The sequence below is a fragment of the Spea bombifrons genome, chromosome 1, assembly GCF_027358695.1.
Source record: "Spea bombifrons isolate aSpeBom1 chromosome 1, aSpeBom1.2.pri, whole genome shotgun sequence".
Lineage (NCBI taxonomy): Eukaryota > Metazoa > Chordata > Amphibia > Anura > Pelobatidae > Spea > Spea bombifrons.
In genome coordinates, this window is record NC_071087.1 from 127,427,723 (window position 1) to 127,448,813 (window position 21,091).

Consider the following 21,091-nt stretch of genomic DNA (forward strand, 5'->3'; position numbering starts at 1 on the left):
TTTTGCAAGTGTGCATGAGAACGAGGAATCAGAGCACAGGACAGACAGACAGAGATCATCAGATGAGCAGATAGAACAGGTTGGAGTGTATTTTTAAAGCATTTGCTTGTCTATAAGCCCGCTTTATCTTCGAATTACCGTATTTGCTCGATTATAAGACGAGGTTTTTTCCAGAGCAAATGCTCTGAAAAATACCCCTCGTCTTATAACCGGGGTCGTCTTATAATCAGACCTCAACTAGGTCTGACTATGAGACTAAGATCCAGATCCCCCGCAGTGATGCAGGGGACCTGTATCCTCCTGTGTTATGCCCCCCCCAACTTACCGGTGCTTCTGAGTCCCCAGTGCTTAGTCCGGGCAGCGGGTAGAGCTCTACTTGATTCGTGTAGAGCTCTACCCGCTGCCCGGACTAAGCACCGGACAGTGTGTAGAGCTCTAAGCGATTCGCGTACACAACTTATGCTGCAGCCGGGAGGAGGTGCGGTAAGCAGCGGGGGTTGTCTGCGTCCATTGCGCAGACCTTCCCCAGCTGTCAGAGATCAGAGTTCCCCGTGATCTCTGAAGGCAGAGTGCTCTGTGAAATGCCTTTTAACCCCCTTAATGCCACTTTGCCTCCAGAAATGCCTTTTTAACCCTCTATACGCCACTCTGCGTCCTGAATGCCTTAAACCTCCCTATATGCCACTCTTCCCCATAATATGCCTTTTAACCCTCTAAATGCCAGAGTGGCATATAGGGGTATGAGGCATTTCTGGAGGCAGAGTGGCACATAGGGGGTCAAAAGGCATATCATGGGGCACAGTGGCATATAGGGTTAAAAGGCATATCATGGGGCACAGTGGCATTTAGAGGGTTTGAAAGCATATCTTGGGGCACAGTGGCATATAGGGGGTATAAGGCATTTCTGGGGCAGATGTGCATAACTGGGGGGCAGGTTGGAAAATAGAAGGAAATAAAACCAAAATATTTTTCTCAATCATAGCTTTTATTAAAAAAAAATAGTTTAGATGAGTTAACATTTACTGGTAAAACTTTTTTCCTATAGGGTCGTCTTATATTCAGGCTTTTTCTTTTTTTCCTAAATTAATATTCAGATTTGGGTCGTCTTATAATCAGGGTCGTCTTATAATCAAGCAAATACGGTAATTTCTATAACATCTGCTAATAAAAAAACAATACCACAATCGTGTCTGACACAAAAGAGAATGAAAGGGATTATACACAACACAGAAAATTGAATCTGTTCTTTATAAATTAGCCATGTGGCTCTTTACAGGTTACACAGATCTAGTTTTTTTTCTGTGCAAACATATCTGGGTCAGGTCTCCATGTGAGAACTTCTCAAAGAAAGTTCCCCCTCCTGGGGTTGTGGTTGTGACCATGGTGGTGGGGTGGTTAACCACAGTTATTCTTTAAAGGGACAGGAAATGGGCAGAGCACAGACAATATTGGGCAGAGATTGAAAAAGTAATCCAGCTCTTCAGTGAAACAGGAAACTAATAAACTTTTGGTGCAGCCCTAGGTAGTGCCGGCTGCTACCTCCTCCTTGCCACTGTCCCTGCTGCTGAACATTGGGATATGACATTGTATTGCGACACTCCACCTTTTAAGGATGCAGCGCCATGATAAAGGTGACTATTTGGGCTGCACTGACTCGGCACAGCCCATAGTGTTACTGGGCTGGTTGGAGAGATCAATGATCTCCTTTATAACCAGTTTATTCTGAAGTGGTCCCATGAGGAGCCTGATTTTCCCAAAGAGACTATTGGCACCTGGAGTATTTGGCACCTGGGGCGGATCCTGTATGTGGCACCCCCCCCCCCCACAAAAAAAAGGTTTGTAAGAATATTTATTTCACAAATTTGTAAACTGTTTGTCAAGTGGAAAAAACTGGAAATCTGAAAAAAAATTATTAACTTATAAATAAATTAAATAAGTTTAAATAAATAACATTTACTGAACAGGCATGGTTCAGTATAACTCCCACTACTATATACTGAGCCAGACATTGACGGTAGTGCAGCATAACCCCTATCACTATATGGTAAGCCAGACTTTGACATGGTAGGCCTCTGCCCCTAAAACAGCCTCTCCATGCTACCGCTGCACCTAAAACAAACTGTCTGTGCCTCCACTTCCCCTAAAACAGGCGCCCGTGCCACTGCTGCCTTTAAAACAGCCTGCCTGTGCCACCATTGCCCTCAAAACAACCTGCCTGTGCCACAGCTGCCCCTGAAGCAGCCTGGCTGTGCAACCGCTGCCCCCGAAGCAGCCTGGCTGTGCCACCGCTGCCCCTGAAGCAGCCTGGCTGTGCCACCGCTGCCCCTAACGCAGCCTGGCTGTGCCACCGCTTCCCCTGAAGCAGCCTGGCTGTGCCACCGCCGCCCCTGAAGCAGCCTGGCTGTGCCACCGCCACCCCTGAAGCAGCCTGGCTGTGCCACCGCTGCCCCTGAAGCAGCCTGGCTGTGCCACCGCTGTCCCTAAACAGCCTGCCTATGCCTGCTGCCCCTAAAACAGCCTGTCTGTGCCACCTCTGCCCCTAAAACAGCATGCCTGTGTCACCTTTGCCCTGAAGCAGCCTGGTTGTGCCACCTCTGCCCCTGAAGCAGCCTGGTTGTTCCACCTCTGCCCCTGAGGCGGCCTGTCTGTGCCACCTCTGCCCCTAAAACAGCCCGTCTGTGCCATCTGTGCCCGTGTTAGGTGGCCCCCCTTTAGGTACGCTACTGTTGGCTTCTTATTATTAGGCAGAAAACCCTAGGCCATAATTCTCTACTGACTACTGGGGAAAACTGAGAAGTCCCTAGGCATGTGCATCTGTGAACCCTTGACAAGCTTGTCCTGTGTAGTACACATATATCCAGCTTCAAAGAGAATCATAGAAAGAAACCAAATTGAGTTTAACATAAAAACATATAATTAATTAATCCCTCACTTTGATATTATTAAAAATATAAAAAAGTATATTCTATCCTGTGACGTTACTGAAAATGCAGACAGTTTCGTCTACAGAATCAAATCAGGATATATCAGTCAAGATACATAATCTTAAAAGAAGATAGTTTCCTCAATTTTTTAAATGGCACTTTTCAAGCTGTTTTTTGATAACCTCTTGACATCATTGTTCAATGATCTTTTTCTATGAAATAAATCCCAGCGTTGAAAGATGAGCCGGCATATAGAAGAAAAAATAATAGAAATCATTCTACCCTATCAAACTATTACAGTTTTTATCAAAAGAATCTTCTTATGTAATGATTGACAATATCTATTTTTAAAATTGATTTCTAGATCAATTCTTCTGAATTGCATACTTTTAATATAATTTTTTCTTGATAATTTATACCTTTTAATTGAATGATCAAATGAATAAGCAAAATTATCTGTAACTTAATATTTTAACCAGTAGCAGAGCTGCATAGCATCTGGGACCAGAAACACTGTTTTTGTGGTATCCTCCATTACAAACAAAAATACATTTACCCATTTACCTGCCTCTTAGCTGCATGCTGGGTTTGGCACACTTAAGGTACCAACGCACAGACATCACAGCGCCCTTTGCAGCCCACGGCACAGGCATACCGCTAGGCCAGTAGGCCACACACCCTCCGTCCCAACACAGAGGGAGTGAGCTGTTATATGTGACAAGTGTGAGAGAGTGATGTATGATAGGTGTGTGGGACTGAGTTGTTATACATGATTGGTGTGAGGGAATTATGTGTGATATGTGATAGATGTGAGGGAGTCATATGTGAAATGTGCAGTGGTAGGTGTAATGTGTGATAATTGTGAGGGAGTGAGGTGTTAGAAACATGGAAACCATTCAGCCCATGTCATCTGCCCAATGTTTGAATACTTTCATTAGTCCCTGGCCTTATCTTATATCTAAGATAGCCTAATGCCTGTCCCATACATACTTAAACTCCTTCACTGTATTAAACTCGACCGCCTCTGCTGGGAGGCTATTACATTCTATTTCCTGCTGCTTTATTACATTGTCTACCTACCAGAAAGTCCTTTTGAAACAATTAAGCCGAAATGTGAGCGGGTCAAGTGTTATATGTGACAGGTGTGACAGAGTCATGTGTACAGGTTAGCACACATTGAGGAAATGTTTGTGTTAATGCTTTATGTTGTAAATAAAAGCAAGTGTCTTCACAGCAGCATTTGTCCGGTTGAGCTTGGCTTGTTCTGTGTTTTCTCTTTCTGCATATTGCTGTGGATTTGGAACAACTACAGCATTTGCCAATAGCAGAAAAGGACATTATACCTTGCACTATTCCAAGTACTGTAAGTACTCCAATTTATTTCTATTTGTGGAGTCATGTATGATGGAGTCATGTGTGATATGTGTGATGGGAGTGAAGGATGATAGAGTGAGAATGTTATGGTGAGCGTATATTAATTACTGAATTACTGGGGAAGGGACAAGGGGCCTCAGGTCAGAAGATGCCATCCCACCCCTGGTTAGTGTGTTACTATGCGTGTGTATCTTAGTATGTTTGCGTATTTTACTGTGTGTATTAGTATGTGTGTGGGAGTATGTTAGTGTGGTAAAGTATGTTAGTCTGCGTAAGTATTTTACTGTGTTTATATGTTATCTTTAGTGCATGTGTAAGTATGTTACTGTGTGTCAGTGTGTGTAGGAGGAGCTTGGGGGCTTCATTTGTACTTCTCGAAGCAGGGCCCCTCATTTGTTTTTATGGGCCTGTGCCAACACAACCTGCTGGTTTCGAAGATTTAATACAGTCTATACAATATGTGCTGAGCTGGTCAGAGGATAACCCATGAATTATGAAAAAGTTATATCTCAAGTGCACCATTGTTTATAATTCCTTAGCTATTCCTACGAGAATATTTTTGATTCTGACTTAATTTAGATGTTGATGTTATAGATGTTTGTTTTCAAAGAATTGGAACATAGTGTTTTTCCAATAAACTTGAAAGATTCCTTCTTGTGATGTCACCTTGTGCTTTGCTGTGTTTAATTACCTGGAAATTAGAACGGCTGTTCTGTGTTTTTCCACATGAACTATAGAGTATGGAACAAGATCTGTGATGCGGAAATTCAACGGGCCGATGCCCTTGATATATTGAGACATTCTGTCTAATTTTTATGATTAAGTGACAGTGAAAGCATTTCTATCTTTGCTGTCTTAGGGACAAGTTGCGTTTTTGTTTTGCCTTGAAAAAACTAGAGTGAATCATACTTTTCTGTGCCATGATTGTGTACTTTCTCTTTGATAACTACTGTACAATCATATATTTAGGCCCAGTTGATAACACATTAGTTAGCGTTATGACTTATTCTGATATTGAGACATGTCAACTAAAATTTGACATCTTACGATCCATAATAATAATTATTGTAGGTCGGACAGCAGGGCATGTGTGCCTCTGACTCTTTGTTTTGACTATTGTTTTTTTACTGTGCATATTATGTGGGTTGAATGGATGTTACATGAGTGTTGTCAAGATAGAGAATGGTCAGTAGAGTTAAGGGGTGACCTGACTGACCAGACTAAAGCTGCCTTCCACTACAGGATAATACTCTGAGCAACTTGTGTATTCTCTAATCTACTGGTTGCTTGCAAATAGACCCTAGAATTACACATTGCATGTCTTCACCTAAAACATGTAAAATGTTTTTTTTTTAAAGACAAAGTTCTGAAGAAAAAAACTGTAAATAAAGATGACAATCACTGCCTCTTTCCCCATCCAATGTGCAGTGGGGTAAGGATTAAGAAAACCAAAACTACCTCTGGGAAACAGATAGTACATCTCTGCCCTATTCACCCCACTATCAAATTTCCAATGACATAGGAGATTAGAGTATGATAAATTAACCTACTGGAGGAATCTGTGCATCCTCTTATGGTCATTGAATGGGGTGCTTAACCCTCATGCCTTTGCAGAGACAAGTAACTTACCTGTGTAAGCTTACCTGTGCTTCTCCTCTTTCATCAGCTTGATTACGTAAAGTAGAGCACACAAGAACTGTGCCCATGCGCAGTAGCGCTACCTCCCAAGCTCCAACCCCCCAGCATCCCTATTCACCAGGGGTAGAAGTAGGGAGGAATGCATTAATTATGTTTTGTATCACAGAAGTATACAGGATAATATATCAGCCTCACCTTAATTGAGATGCTGTGGCTTGACCTGAACTGTGTTTTAAAAAGGGTTGCAGGCCAAATCTTTTCAATGGCATTGGGGGAGATTTATCAATAACTGCAAGAGAAAGTTTTAGGTAGCAAGCTGAACAGCAGCCATGTTACCCTATCCACAAGAAAGTTGTGCACATTTAAAAGTATTTATGCGTCTTACATCAAAGAGGAAAGCCACTTCTGACAATATGAGAAAGATTTAGACCAGCCATAGACCAATGAGTAGCTTTGAAATAAAATTAAGGGCCCTTAGTGATAATAGTAAGTGGATAATACCAATAGGATTGGAGTTTTATTTTTTAAAAGTGGATGCACTAAAGGTGGGAAAAGGTTGACATAGTTGAAAACAAATGGATTTTCTCACTAGCCTTTGTGTCTTTAGCATGATTATGGAATGTAACCCCTTCCTGTTAGTGCCTACCCAGCATATTGTGTTCTATTACCTTCATGGGATGTGTGTGCGATCTATTAGATAAACTTACTAAGGGGGTCAAGTTATTTAGTAAAAGTTACCTTTACTATTGGTTTGTAATTTATCAAGGAATAATGGGAGAAAATGTTTTTTTTTTCTGGGATGTGTGTTTTACTCTAAACTAGGGATCTATAAGTGATGTTTTACTTGTCCTGTGACAATATAGGTTGCCATAGTTAAAGTCAAAGCTGTGCATGGGATTGCCACCTAAATGGTAACTGGTTCCTGGCAGGGAAATATGTGCTCTGACCCTTGGAGCTCAGGGGTTAATAAGTAAATTACATGAGTAGCAAAATTATGTATTCTTTCTTTACTTTTATCTAATAATAGATTTTGGTAGAATACGTCATATTCTTCATATTCTTTTCACAAACTTTATACTTTTTAGCTTTGTTGGTGTAACTTCTACTAGACACATACTAAGACCTTACCATACTCAATCATGTTAACAACAGAATGTCTCAGTCTTAATCACACAGGGGAGTCCTATGACCTCAGGGAAATGCTTCATTTAATAATCAGGACTTTATTAATTCCTTCTTTACATTTTGCATTTCAAGAAAGTAGGAACAATATTAAAACATGAAAAATGTTTAAAAAAGAGGGCTTGTCGCATAGACTTCCATGGTACTTCACAACTGTCTGTATAATGTCAGCTGTAATTTGTATACTGTATCGATGCATTGCACACTGCTTTAGAATATTCATAGTTTATAAAATAAACAAGTAATGTCTAAATTAAGCAGGTGGGAATGCAGAAAGTGCTGCTTTCACGGCAGATGGAAAGATGTGGTATGCAGATTAATTCTACATAAAATAGTGAAATGGATGGATTATTATACATATAGTCCATCAAGATCAAACATTCCACAAACCCATGTAAGTTGATCCAGAAGAGGGCAAGATAACTAACTCAGACAGTAATGTCATCTATAAACTATCTATAAAAACATCCAAACTTTTTTTAATGCCCTAACAGTGTTTAAAACAAAAGCACCTTTCTTCCAATCTTAAAGGATGCCTACATGTTGTCTGAAATGTTCAACTCTAGGGAATCTAAAAAATAAAAAAAAAGATATGACATTTGTCTGCGGCATGGTTATTGACTTTAAAATAGGGTTTGTGAATATTAAAACTAATGCATTCAAAAGCCAGAAAAGTATTCTTTAAACTCTAAACTATAACTCTTGTTTGTGAGTTAACGAAGCAGTTGCAAATAAAGTTGTAATTCTAATTCAGTTCTGCAGCATTGTATATCATTGTTTGAATATGTGACAATCCTTATAACGTGTTATTCTTGTGTTAAGTAAAGTTGTGCATTTTAAGTCAAGAATGTCTTAACTACTGGTTACCTAAGAATACTATGGTGCTCAGAAACTCACTGGCAATATTTTTTGTGTTAGCATAAGTGAAAGTATTTATAAGTGTCTATCCCTTCTGGAAACCATTTGCTATATGTGTTGTCCTTCACATCTTCTATGTACATACAAGGTAGTAAGGGCTAAGAGCTTTTATTAGTCATGAGATTTCTTAATAAAAATAGAGACATATGAGGATGGATCATAGAATTCATAAAGTTCTTGGCCAAGGTCCACTTCAAGGGTAGGCACCAACATTGCTGGGGTCTGTGGTGGACAATTTAATGATGTTTAATGGGCCGTCACCAACCTTGCCATGGACACTGGTGCTAGCTTGCACTTGTTTTGTAACTTGAAATGCTTTAGAAAATAATCTTTCAGATGAAACACTTAAAGACACCAGTGCTTTCATGGATATGATAACTAAGAGGTCAACTTAAGTTATTATGGTTTCCCTCTTGCAAAAGCGTACAGGTATTCTGCAGAATGTCCCCATATGCCGTTGCCTCTTTCTCTGCCCCTCTAGACTCAGTGCTCCAGTGCTGATTTGGCGATCTTTTGTCCTGGGCGGGACAAGAGAAGAGACACTGCGTGCGAACAACGTGAAGGCAGCCTTGCGAGAGTGCGCGGGAAATCTGCAGTTCAGATAAGGGGGAGTTTGTATGAACGAGTATGCCTGATTGAGGGAATGAATGAGTATCTGAATGATTAGTATCGATGAATGAGGGAATGACTGAGTATCTGTGAATGAGGGAATGAATGAGTGAATGAATGTTTGTGAATGACTTCCGCCGGAGCTTCTATGATGGGGCAGAGTGGCATATCAGGGGGCACAGTGGCATATAGGGGGTATAAAGCATATCTGGGGGGTATAAGGCATAAAGGGGGCACAGTGGCATATCGGGGGTATAAAGCATATCTTGGGGGCTGAATAGCATATCTGGAGGGCAGAGTAGCAGATCTGGAGATATAAGGCATATCTGGTGGCACAGTGGCATATCTGGGGGCACAGTGGCATATCATGGGGTAGAAGGCATATCATGGGATATAAGGCATATCAGGGGCACAGTGTGCTGTGACAGAATGTTTGCGGGACCAGGCGTGATTGGACACATATGTTGCAGGAGCGTGCAGGATTGGACACATATGTTGCGGGAGCGGGCAGGAATGGTCAGAAATTCAGTGGGCGGGATCAAGAAAACAGTCCTGCGCAGGGCTCTATTAAGGCAAGGCTAAAAATTCTGTATAAAGCATATCTGGGGGGTATAAGGCATAAAGGGGGCACAGTGGCATATCGGGGGTATAAAGCATATCTTGGGGGCTGAATAGCATATCTGGAGGGCAGAGTAGCAGATCTGGAGATATAAGGCATATCTGGTGGCACAGTGGCATATCTGGGGGCACAGTGGCATATCTGGGGGCACAGTGGCATATCATGGGGTAGAAGGCATATCATGGGATATAAGGCATATCAGGGGCACAGTGTGCTGTGACAGAATGTTTGCGGGACCAGGCGTGATTGGACACATATGTTGCAGGAGCGTGCAGGATTGGACACATATGTTGCGGGAGCGGGCAGGAATGGTCAGAAATTCAGTGGGCGGGATCAAGAAAACAGTCCTGCGCAGGGCTCTATTAAGGCAAGGCTAAAAATTCTGTAGAACAGCACATATAACTTGAAACAACAGAAGTACTCTGTGTTATACAAAAGCAATTTCATCCTAAACTTGAAATCAATATTGAGCAGGGGAGGGTTTCAACAGTATGATGCATGGTTTCCCCTCCTTGGATGTGTCTAACATGTTGCACTTTTTTGTTGTTGTTTTGCAGCAAAATATATTGGCTGCTACATGGATGACACACGGCAGAGAGCCCTCCGTGGAGTGTCCTTTTTCGACTACAAAAAGATGACAGTTTTCCGTTGCCAGGACAACTGTGCTGAACGGTAGGGTGGTGATTGGTGAACGAAAAGGAGCTTTATTAGTATGTGCACATCAACAAATTCTTTAGCTCCTGCCAAATCCCGAGCTTCATTACACAATTTCTCTTCTCTGTGTTGAATTATGAGCAATAAAGGCCACAACTACTAAGCAGGATTTGCCATAAGGCACCATCAGCAACTAGAAGACACCTTCTTAAATCTCTGCAAGGTGCACTATGGCAGAAAACTATTTATAGGGACTGGCTGGCAGCCTTTTGACAGGATTGAAAATTGCTTTTGCTTGCTCAGGTATCTGCAATCAGTAGCTCTCTCACTATATAAGCAGTATTGTCAAATCTAGTCTGCTCGACTAATATAGCTAAGTAAAACTGAAAGACCGGGATTACAGAATCACTTAATAGAATCTTAATGTAAGTTATTTTGCTAATTGCTCAATAAATGGTTTCTTTTTCATGGATTTTCTTTTTTTTGTTTTGATTTTTTTTTATCTTTTTCACTGAAATCTTAGAAACCTCTCTTCTCAGGTTACTTTCAGATATGAGACAAAGTCTTTAATGAAATACTGTAATAACATTCACCCCCAGTTTTTGTGATGTGCACATGCAAAAAGCTGCTTTCACGTGAATGTGAATGTATCTACAATTTAGATATTAATTTAATACATGTAATATTTCACTCTAATTAGCTGTCATGTGATATATGTAAATTTATGTATATGTTTCTATGTAATGTGGTTGAAAAAATAATGTTCCTGTTACACACTGGTCTCTTGCTATTAAAAATGCACCAGATTTGTTTAGGTAGATATCTATTTTTTAAATGGCAACCTTCAAGGCAGTACATAGCTGCTTAGTCCGGGCATGGGTACAGGGTAACATATCCCCAAGTAGTTAAGCTCTATAGTAAACAGATGTAAAACTATACATTACATACATCCCAACAGTCCTGTCTCAACAGACAGTGATGATTTCCATGTAATGTTCCCGGTAGCTGCGCCAGTGTTCCTGCTTTAGCAAGGAGTGGGACTCACCTTTTCAGTCCATGCAAGGGGGATATCCCTTGCACTGTTGTTACCGATCTACTCAGAAACTTCAGGATTAAATTGTATCAAAACTTCTGACTATAAGGAAAAAAAAAAACAATGTTCTTCAGATCTCAAGAGCAGCTAGTCCATGAATCTTTATTTCATCTAGGCGCCTTAATATTTATTACTTCTTGGAATAAAATCCCATTCTGAATTGAAATAGCAGAGATATATGGTATCATTTCATGAAAATATTCTGTGTTGTATAGATCCAGTATTTGCTGTACATAAAATAAAGACACATGAAAACATCATATTTTATGTATACATCGAAAGGCCATGTTTGTGTGGGCAGGTTTTTTTTTTTTTTAGAACTAAACAATATGTTTATTCTGTTGTAAGGATTTACTTTAGTTGCATAGATTACTTTAGCCGTTATAGATTTCTGTATGTACTTGCCAACAGAGAGCAGTGCATTGCAACCAACCTTAGTTTTAACATAGTTATGCAATAGTGCATCAGTCATATTTAAATATAATCCTGGTTATCTGTCTTGAACATTTTTTGTATCTTGGTTTAATTTTCCTTATTTTCACTAATTTCTGTGCAGGGGTTACATGTATGCTGGACTTGAATTTGGAGCAGAATGCTACTGTGGTCACAAAATCAAAGCCTTAAATGTCAGTGAGTCCGATTGTAACATGGAATGCAAAGGGGAGAAGAGCAATTTTTGTGGTGGTGTTAACCGTCTCTCCATTTACCGACTTGAGCTCACTCAGGAGTCTGCAAGGAGGTGTGAGTACTGCATTCTGAAATCCTCTTTCAAAAATGCTTCCCTAGACAGCTCTCTTCTAGCTGCAAATATCGGATAATGATAAGATTAAACATGTCTTAATGATCTGTGGAGATCTTTTATGTTCTTGAAGATCACAGGTAAACAACTTAATATACTAAACTGAACTAATTACTCTAGAGATGCCAAATTAACCACATGTTCACTGAAAATAGCCAAATTATTGCAGAGTGACCACACGGTTCCAATTTCAGAATCTCAAAACACTAAGTTAGTTCGGGCACAAATGTGTATATTGGTTGTCACAGTTGTCTCACAATAGCATCATTGGTGATGGAATAAATAGTGGTCATATTTAAAATGGGTTATGATGTATCAATTGATTCTGATTTCTGATTTGTGTTATGTTATATCTATGTGAGGTTTAGTGGCTAAAACGAGAGTTGACAGAATAGTTTGGAGGAGAGTTGGTGTGTCCTTAAATTCACAATATATCATGGAATGCAGCCCTGCTTCTTATCTTGCATCTTTTTTGTTCGTATGCCTACTTTCTTCTGTCTTCTATCTTCTGTCTTCTTCCGCTGCACCAAAAAAGCCTTCGTTCTTTGTTTACTTCCAGAGAACTTTCACAAAATGATGGAGCTTCTAGGTGGATGCTGTCTCCTGACTGGAATGGGGGAGGGTGTGTACAGGGTGTGTAAGGAGTCCTTCCTCCTTTTTTGTGGATTTATATGAAATTAATTAATGGTTGTGCATAACTGAAATAAGCCATCCAAATGAATTAAAAGTAGATCATGAAGTGCTATCAATCTCTGAACTAGTAAGGTTTTACACTGTTATTTTAAGGGAGTAGTGCAGTTGCAGCGACTATTGACTTCCTTAAATTTACTTGCAAGAAATCATGCCCACATATAGCACAAAATGTACTGAAAATGTCAAGTTACAGATGAGGCACTGATTTTATCTGGCTTTGTCCATCGTCATTAATACCTGTGGGGATACAACCTACTCAGTGTCAGATTCCTCTGGCAGCTAAGGTGGTGAGGGCTTTCTTTGTTTACTGTGAAATGTCACAAGCTATTATAATGGTGTAGAATTTATTTAGTTAAATTCATCATTACAAAACTTGTAGTTTTAGTCCTGGATAGAAACCTAAACCTAGGGAACTTTTGTAAGTGCCATATATCCATGGATAGCATGGTTGGCTTAAAACAAGGCGTGGTCTAAGCAGTTCTTACCACCACTGTAACCATGGCTGCCTTTACTGTTGGGCAAAAGAGGCAGCTGTCATGTACCCAGTCTTACCTTAGGGCCAACAGCAGCTGTCCCTTTGGCCCCCACAACAGCTGTCAGCTGCATGCTAGGACTACAATGGAGGTGGACATCTGTGCAGCACTAGATGCCATCATATCCCTAGATATGGTTTTTGATCATCTAGAAAAATGGATTAAAATGTATCACTTTATGATGTGTTATCTGTCTACAAACCCCACTGAATCACTTAAGTGCATTAACTTTAATTATACCATTTTCTAACAGTTTCTAGTTTCTGTGCTAAAGGATTTGATTGTAGCAGGTCAATGAATCGCTAACCATGCATAATTCACCTCCGTTAAAAACCAATCAGGGTTAAGACGGGTCATTGAACGTGACCAAAGAAAACAGCTGAATGTATCCTATAAAGCTACAGAACTGGATAGCCACCCTTCAGCTTTTGTGGATTTGTGACTGTTGCCATCCAGTCTATGATGCTATATTCCCTGTTCATAGTGAGACACAAAACAAATCAGAGCTTTGTAGCATATTAATATTTCATGCACAAAAACCATATTTTTATAACTGCATGCTTAGCATAAATCATATACAAAAGTACAAAGGGTCAATTGGTACGCACAGTGAACACTGTTGCTAATGAGTAAAGTAGCAGCTATCCCATTTGTTTATGAGTTTTAGTTTTTTTGTTCTGCCTGTGTCTATACAGTTTTGAAAAGATTGTTATACCTGGAGTCTTTTGTAGTTTGGATTTTGCAGTGGGGCTTTTTATTGCCTCAAGCAAGAATTGCCCTTCAAAAGGGAGACCTGTAGGAAGTAGAATGGATAGTATGATAACATCAGTTGAGGATATTTATCTCACTCAAGTATAATAATAGATATTTAAGGATTTCATATTTAAGGAGGCTTTTATAAAACCTTATCTGAATGTCCAATGAATGAGGTGTAATTCATCTGTGCAGCAATCTCTAAACCCATTTTAAGTCTCTTAGGTGTGTTAACTGTCACCTTCAATGTAAAAAGTCAAGGTGAAATAAGACTATAGTAGTATTACTGGAGAATGATACTGCACGTTTTCAGAGGCATCCTTCCAATCACCTTCTACTGACTGATGGAATTTAAACAGGCTTCAGGGTTAAAACAGTGAGTTTATTATGGCATAGCTTGTTCATATCAGGATGGGGACAGCTCTCAAATCTACAAAAAAATGACTCTACATCAAGACCAGCCAAGGGTTTTTAGTGCCTTGGGTGAACAAACTGAACAAACTAAAGAGAGAGTGAGAAGGAGACTTATAGTTTCTACTCCATCACTTCACTACATGCTAAAATAGGCCAACATTGGCAAATCCTTCAAGCAAAGGGATGAGCAGGCTCTGCATCAGTGAAGGGGTACAGAGCCAACTAAGGATTGCTAATGGGAAATGCTCACTAGGGTAGAAATCTGAATGTCTTCAGGGCCCTTTGTATGCAAGCGGGAACCTGGTGTTGATAGCCCCACTAGCTCAGTGCCCTAGGCAGCCCAATGGACCTGAACCTGCTCCACATTAACTTTAGATAAATTACACACAGTAGGTAGCAATAAAGGTTGGATTGTGAGCTCTCTACCATTTTGTGGCATAAATGTTAGAAATATTTAGACACAAAAGCCAAAACAAGACAATAACTCTATCTCTCTGAAAATAGATTTTAGTGTTATACAAGCTAAATGATAGTGATAAATAGTGTTCTTGGTGCCAAGGGGGTAAGGCAGCTCCCTGAGATGACTGGACTAGTGGGTCACAGCTGTTACCCCAGAAAATGCTGACAATGTGTACAAGTCAGTCTGGTACTTGACAATAGAGGCATTCACAATGCTTGGTGGCATGCATATAATATCTGTGCCCACACTGGTATTCTAAATATATGAAATAGACATGGAATGTGCATTTGTGGGGCAGCAGAGGGATCTCCTTGCTTGAGGTGGTATTTGGTTGAAGCCTAGCTGCCAAGATAATACTAATGCAACACTGCGTCAATTATATCATCATATGTAATGCATATGTAAAGTCAGGGAAAAAACAGGTAATGGTAAAATAATGCTTTAAAATCTTATTTGAGATACAGCTGGATGAAACATATTTTACAACAAACGAACTAAGAGGCGATCATACACTATATTCATGTCAAAAACTTTATAAACAAACAAATACATCAAAGACTAACATATAAAAATAATTGAAAAGGGATTGAATAATTTCACTGGTTGGAGTTTCAATATATACAGCATCCAGTGTCAGATTTTACAGCTGTACCTGCTGATTTGTTGCACGCAGGTAAACACAATACTGTCAGAGGTTCATATGGTATCTACATGAATTTCCTTATTATTACATTACTATTTAATTTGGGATAAAACACATTGGCACTGCATTATGTAAGATTTTATGAGTTACAGATTTGAGATGTTTCTAGCATGTTTTTAATGAAACAAATGTTCTTTCCTCTCATGTCACTTCTCTGATGGGGAAAAGGGATGATGCTGTATTCTGTTTGAGCTTGAAATGTAGTTATGAAGAAATGACATTTATTAACACCACTTCCATTTTTTGTCATGGCTGTGGGATTACTGTGAAATTGGTGCCAGTCTTCTACAAGACCTGTCAGTTTTTTGAGTTATGAGCAATCTTTGCGATATGATGTTTTATTCAAGTACACAATAATGTCCATGGCAAAATGTAATATCCCCTTGTAGTCAGTGGCCAGATATCATCAAACCAGCGCTGCTGGGATTGGGCAGCTCTGCAGATATAGACATGTTTCTCTGATAACTCAGCTACCTTGACTTGTACAGATAAAACTACTCAGCAGATTAACAGGTCTATAACACGAGGGTTAATCAGCTTCACGGAACAATTGTTCATCAAAACTTGCTGTCAGAAGTTCACAGTCTTCGTTGGGTACTGCAGAGCAGCAACCATCTGAAAAATTATTCTTCTTGCTTTTGGGCCATGTCAGCATAATTTGACATAAAAAATATCTTGAACAAGGGCATTTCTCCCATGATATATTATCATTTAGAAACTGGTAACACGAGACGACAAGATGGAGATCTAATAGACCATTCATGGTGTGATGGTTCTATATATCTGTATAATGTGGTAATATAACAACGTTAACCTATAATAAATCAAGAATATAAGGGAATGTTTATACTCTCTATGAGATCACAAAATGCCTGCCTACTACTTGAGGAATGGGGAAAACGGCATGTTCCTATAGTTTAACAAAGTGGGTATTTTAAAAGAACACAATAATAGCTCTTTAGAGAAAACAGAGTATGGGTTTATACTAAAATTTAGACAAGGTAATCAAAAGCCATGGCAAAATGCTAGACGATGGTTGTTTTCACTGCAAGCTATTGCTACAAATCTTATCTAGACTGTTTAGAAATCAAATGTCAAAGACTCATCCTCACAAAGTGTAACTTGTTTTCAACTAATTCCTACTCAAAGGTTAAGATAAATCAGGATAGAGTGATTGGGTTGTTTTTGTCAGAATGCTGTTTAAGTCATCTGTTTATTTGAATATAAAAATATTGTAAGAAGTTTTTTTTTACACTTTAAATACAGATACAATGACTCTACAATACAATAACTTTTGTGATGCTGTGGGTTTCCAAGCCTTTCTCTATCCTTGAACAAAAAATGTGCACTATATATATATATATATTATATATATATATATATAAAATAGGTCTTAAAAAATCAGTATTCAAATTAATTTTAATGAACAGACAGTATCTACACAAAGAAATTCATTTTATTGAATGTACTTTTGTGGCCTAGACACTTATAAATGATCCCACTTGGTTTAATATGAGGACTTGAAACTTTTTTGCTGCTCATAAGTGCTTTAAGGCTAATTTAGTTTGCAAGCAATATCTTTTTAATATGCTAATCATGATTATTTTGTTTTTATTTGCCGTTATTTACTCTGTAAGATTAATATTAAGCTTAATCTTTTTGCTGCATTATGACCTATCTGGAATAGCCATGTTCTTACTTTCCTTGTTTTTGTATGGCTACCCTTAAAGTTTATTGATCGCCTCGAGGTTATTTTCAATTGCAACATAATGTAGAAAGCCTCAGTACTTTAGAAGATAATGGCAAATTAAATGGAGGTTCTAAGCCCTAATCATTTAATCATATCTCTAACCAAAGACTCAAAGCTGTCAACATATTTTTAATAAAGGTATATATTGGCAAATTAAACTACAATGTGACACCCATAACAAATTGCTACCTATCAATTATGGAAGATTTCTTAGGCGATATAAACCACAGTGTGCATATATGTTGATTATTTCTTATGAAATGTATTACAGACTGCCAAGGAAATGTCTTCTACCCATCAGGATGTGACAGAACTAAGTAACTTTGATACATAATTATGTTAGAATTAAAATCACATTCCGGGTAATGATAATGTACTTTTCACATTATGAATGAAAGGGGTGTAAGCACATTTGGTGACCAATCTACGAAATTAACCTTTATGTGACACAAGCGGCACCGTAATTCAAAAGGACTCTAATTTTTCTTTGATGAATAAAAATGATTATTTATGTACCGTGCCTGACATTCTACATCCTCTGTGAATTTGATCTCTCGTTATATATTCAAAGTAAGCAATCATTCTAATATTAAGCCTGCAGACATGCAAATCTCATTAGCACGTGTTTAAATTTTGAAAAAGAAACTTAAAAAATTAACATATCGAGATTATTAAGGTATTTGCAATGGGGATGAATGTAACGTGACTTGGATCAGATGGCTGAAATTGTCGGTCACAGAGCAGCTTTAACTATAATATACAGCATCAAGTCTACAGTGTGCTTAAATGGACTGGATCAGTGCATTTGGATAATGAAATTGTCAATCATTTAATAGCCTGCTCTAAAATTAATATGGAAAATGATGGACTCTCATATGTTTTTGGAACTCATTTATCTTTTCTGTATATATATCTATATATACCCTTCAGAGTAAACTATTCCATAGTTAACCACGTACTTTATACATTTCTTTAAGTTGACTTAAAAACCATTTATTTTTTTATTTCTAAGAATTCTGTTAATTCAGGGTTCCATTTTCTTATACAATGTTAACATCCAGTCTTCAAGCTGCATATACTGGGGGGCATAGCTCTGCTGTGGATTTTATGGATGCCCTTCTTTGCTTTCTTCCTTCCCATGAAAACCTGTGATTATAATCAGTCTGCCTATCTCAGCTGCTTAAATAATAAAATTCTATAGCCCCTAACATTTAAACTGACCAAAGAGAGGAACTTTTACTTTTTTGGTGTGTTTAGAAACATGACAGGCAGGCACTTTTGTGGGGGGAGGGGGGCGGTGATGGATCTTTCCATACATGAGTAAGGTATTTAGAAGAACATTTTATTTATATTTTAATTTCTAAACCAATTTCCTTTTACACATGTTATTGATAAATTAGGCCAGAACACTATAATACATGAATACACATGGCACAGACCAATTGCATCAGGGGATAGGGGGGAATGGGACTTGGGTTCTTCTCCAAAAAATGAACACTTGTCCTGAATAGAATTATCATCGTAAAACATTAAATCTGGCAATGCCATGTTGTCAGCTGGAAGATATGTCTGAATTGTTGGGTTAAATATAACTGACTATTGTCTATTTGTTTTTGTGTGCAGATGGCAGTGCAATCTTTCGAGGATGCTTCCGTAGACCAGACAATATATCTCTAGCTCTCCCTGCTAGCTGCACTATGCTGAATATGTCTGTGGACAAATGCGTAGATTTTTGCACTGAAAAGGTAATTCATTGTCCTCTGGTCTCGCTTTGCTGGGTTTTCATAAAATAAGGGTATTAGTCTAGTTTACAACATTTTTATAGCACAGCCTTCCGTAAAACCCCCAGATGTATTCAGTTATTGATTTAACCCTGACCCTACAGCCTTTGACTTTGAGTAGTAAGAGGCCCTTAATTTAGTTAAGCCACATGCACTATAGAATACATCTCTAATTACACTCTAGGGGCAGGAAGAAAGGTAGCTGTAGATATATACAAACTTGTTTTTTTTATGAGGTAGAGTGGGAAGAACTATGTGTAGGAGGGTACATATCAATGGCTGATAGGTAGAAGTAGCCAAAAAAACAAGAGGTGGTCTCATTGATGGTTATAGCTGATGGGTCTATCAATCTGTGGGAGTTTTTCCTTACTTTTTCCACTCTGGCCAATCAGCATTTACAAATGAAAGGGACAAACAGTAGATATACAGTGGATATAAAAAGTCTACACACCCCTGTTGTGGGGGGGGGGCTCACAATATCCTGGTTGCAAAAATGTGCACACCCTCTTATAACTGGGGCTGGGGCTGTGTTCAGAATCACATTCAGACTCATGTTAAATAGAAGTAATTACACACCTACCATAATTTAAAGTGACTCTGATTAATCACAAATAAAGTTCAGCTGTTCTAGTAGGATTTACCTGACATATACTTAGTTGCATCTCAGAGCAGAAGCCACGGTTCGAAGAGAGCTTCCAAAGCATCAGAGGGATCTCATTGTTGAAAGATATAAAGTCAGGAGAAGGGTACAAAATAATTTCCAAAGTATTAGATATACCATAGAACACAGTGAAGACATCATCAAGTGGAGAAAATATGGCACAACAGAGACATTACCAAGAACTGGACGTCCCTCCAAAATTGATGAAAAGACGAATAGACAACTGGTCAGGGAGGCTTACAAGAGGCCTACTGCAACATTAAAGGAACTCCAGGAATTTGGCAAGTACTGGCTGTCTGCTACATGTGACAACAATCTCCCGTATTCTTCATATGAATGGGCTATGGGGTAGGGTGGCAAGACAAAAAACAAATATCAAGTCCCCCAAAAGCATGTGGAAAAAAATGTGTTATAGTCTGATAAAGCGAAGGTTGAACTTTTTGGCCATAATTCCAAAAGGTATGTTTGGCGCAAAAACAACACTGCACATCACCCAAAGAACACCATACCCACAGTGAAGCATAGTGGTGGCAGCATCATTTGGGGCTGTTTTTTTTCAGCTGGAACCGGGGCCTTAGTCAGGGTTGAGGGAATTATGAACAGTTCCAAATACCAGGCAATTTTGGCACAAAACCTTCAGGCGTCCGTTAGGAAGCTGAAGATGAAGAGGAAGTTCATCTTTCAGCATGAACACGACCCAAAGCACACATCCAAATCCACAAAAGCATGGCTTCACCAAAAGAGGATTAACGTTTTGGAATGGCCCAGCCAGAGCCCAGACATGAATCCAATTGAATATCTGTGGGGTGATCTGAAGGTGACTGTGCACAGGAGATGCCCTCGCAATCTGACAGATTTGGAGTGCTTTTGCAAAGAAAATGTGCCATGCTAATAGACTCCTACCCAAAAAGGCTGATTGCTGTAATTAAATCAAAAGGTGCTTCAACAAAGTATCAGTTTAAGGGTGTGCACACTTACGCAACCAGGTTATTGTGAGTTTTTTTTATTTTTTCCCCCTCAAAGATTTCATCTTATTTTGCTATTGAATTGTTCACGTTATAGGTCACATTCTGACATGATTTATCTTTGTCTCATTCTTTAACATCACAAGAACCTGGCATTTTAACCAGGGGTGTGTAGACTTTTTATATCCACTGTATAAGTGTGCTGACGCCATTTTAACTTGTCAGTAGCAGTTACAGACTCCAAGAAAGTTGGAGTGTGAGACAGTCAGAGTTAGTGTAGCAGTGGCTGAGTTTAATGATAATTGCTCAACTACGATACTGCAAGTTAATTAATAAAGTAATAATAGTTTGTTTTAGTGCAGAAAATGTACAGCTGTGGAGTGGATTGGAGAAGCTGTAGTCTATGTATTTAATGTATATACTACTTATATACTGCATCAGACATTTTTACCAATTTATTTTAGGGCAAAACACTAAATATTTTGTATTATCTTTCTCTCTTATATATTTATAAATATTGGTAGCAGAACTAGGCTTTCTACTGGCCTTGCACACTTGCAGTCTAGCC

At 38.9% G+C, this 21,091-nt stretch overlaps 1 protein-coding gene across 1 annotated transcript in view; it reads left to right on the forward strand.

Moving 5' to 3' along the window:
• WSCD2 (WSC domain containing 2) overlaps positions 1-21,091 on the forward strand; it is a 143,801-nt gene that overhangs the window by 89,624 nt on the left and 33,086 nt on the right. The window contains exons 3-5 of the mRNA XM_053473266.1: positions 9,822-9,936; positions 11,568-11,752; positions 18,740-18,861. Coding sequence (XP_053329241.1) covers positions 9,822-9,936; positions 11,568-11,752; positions 18,740-18,861 — 422 coding nt within the window. The remainder of the gene's footprint in view (positions 1-9,821; positions 9,937-11,567; positions 11,753-18,739; positions 18,862-21,091) is intronic.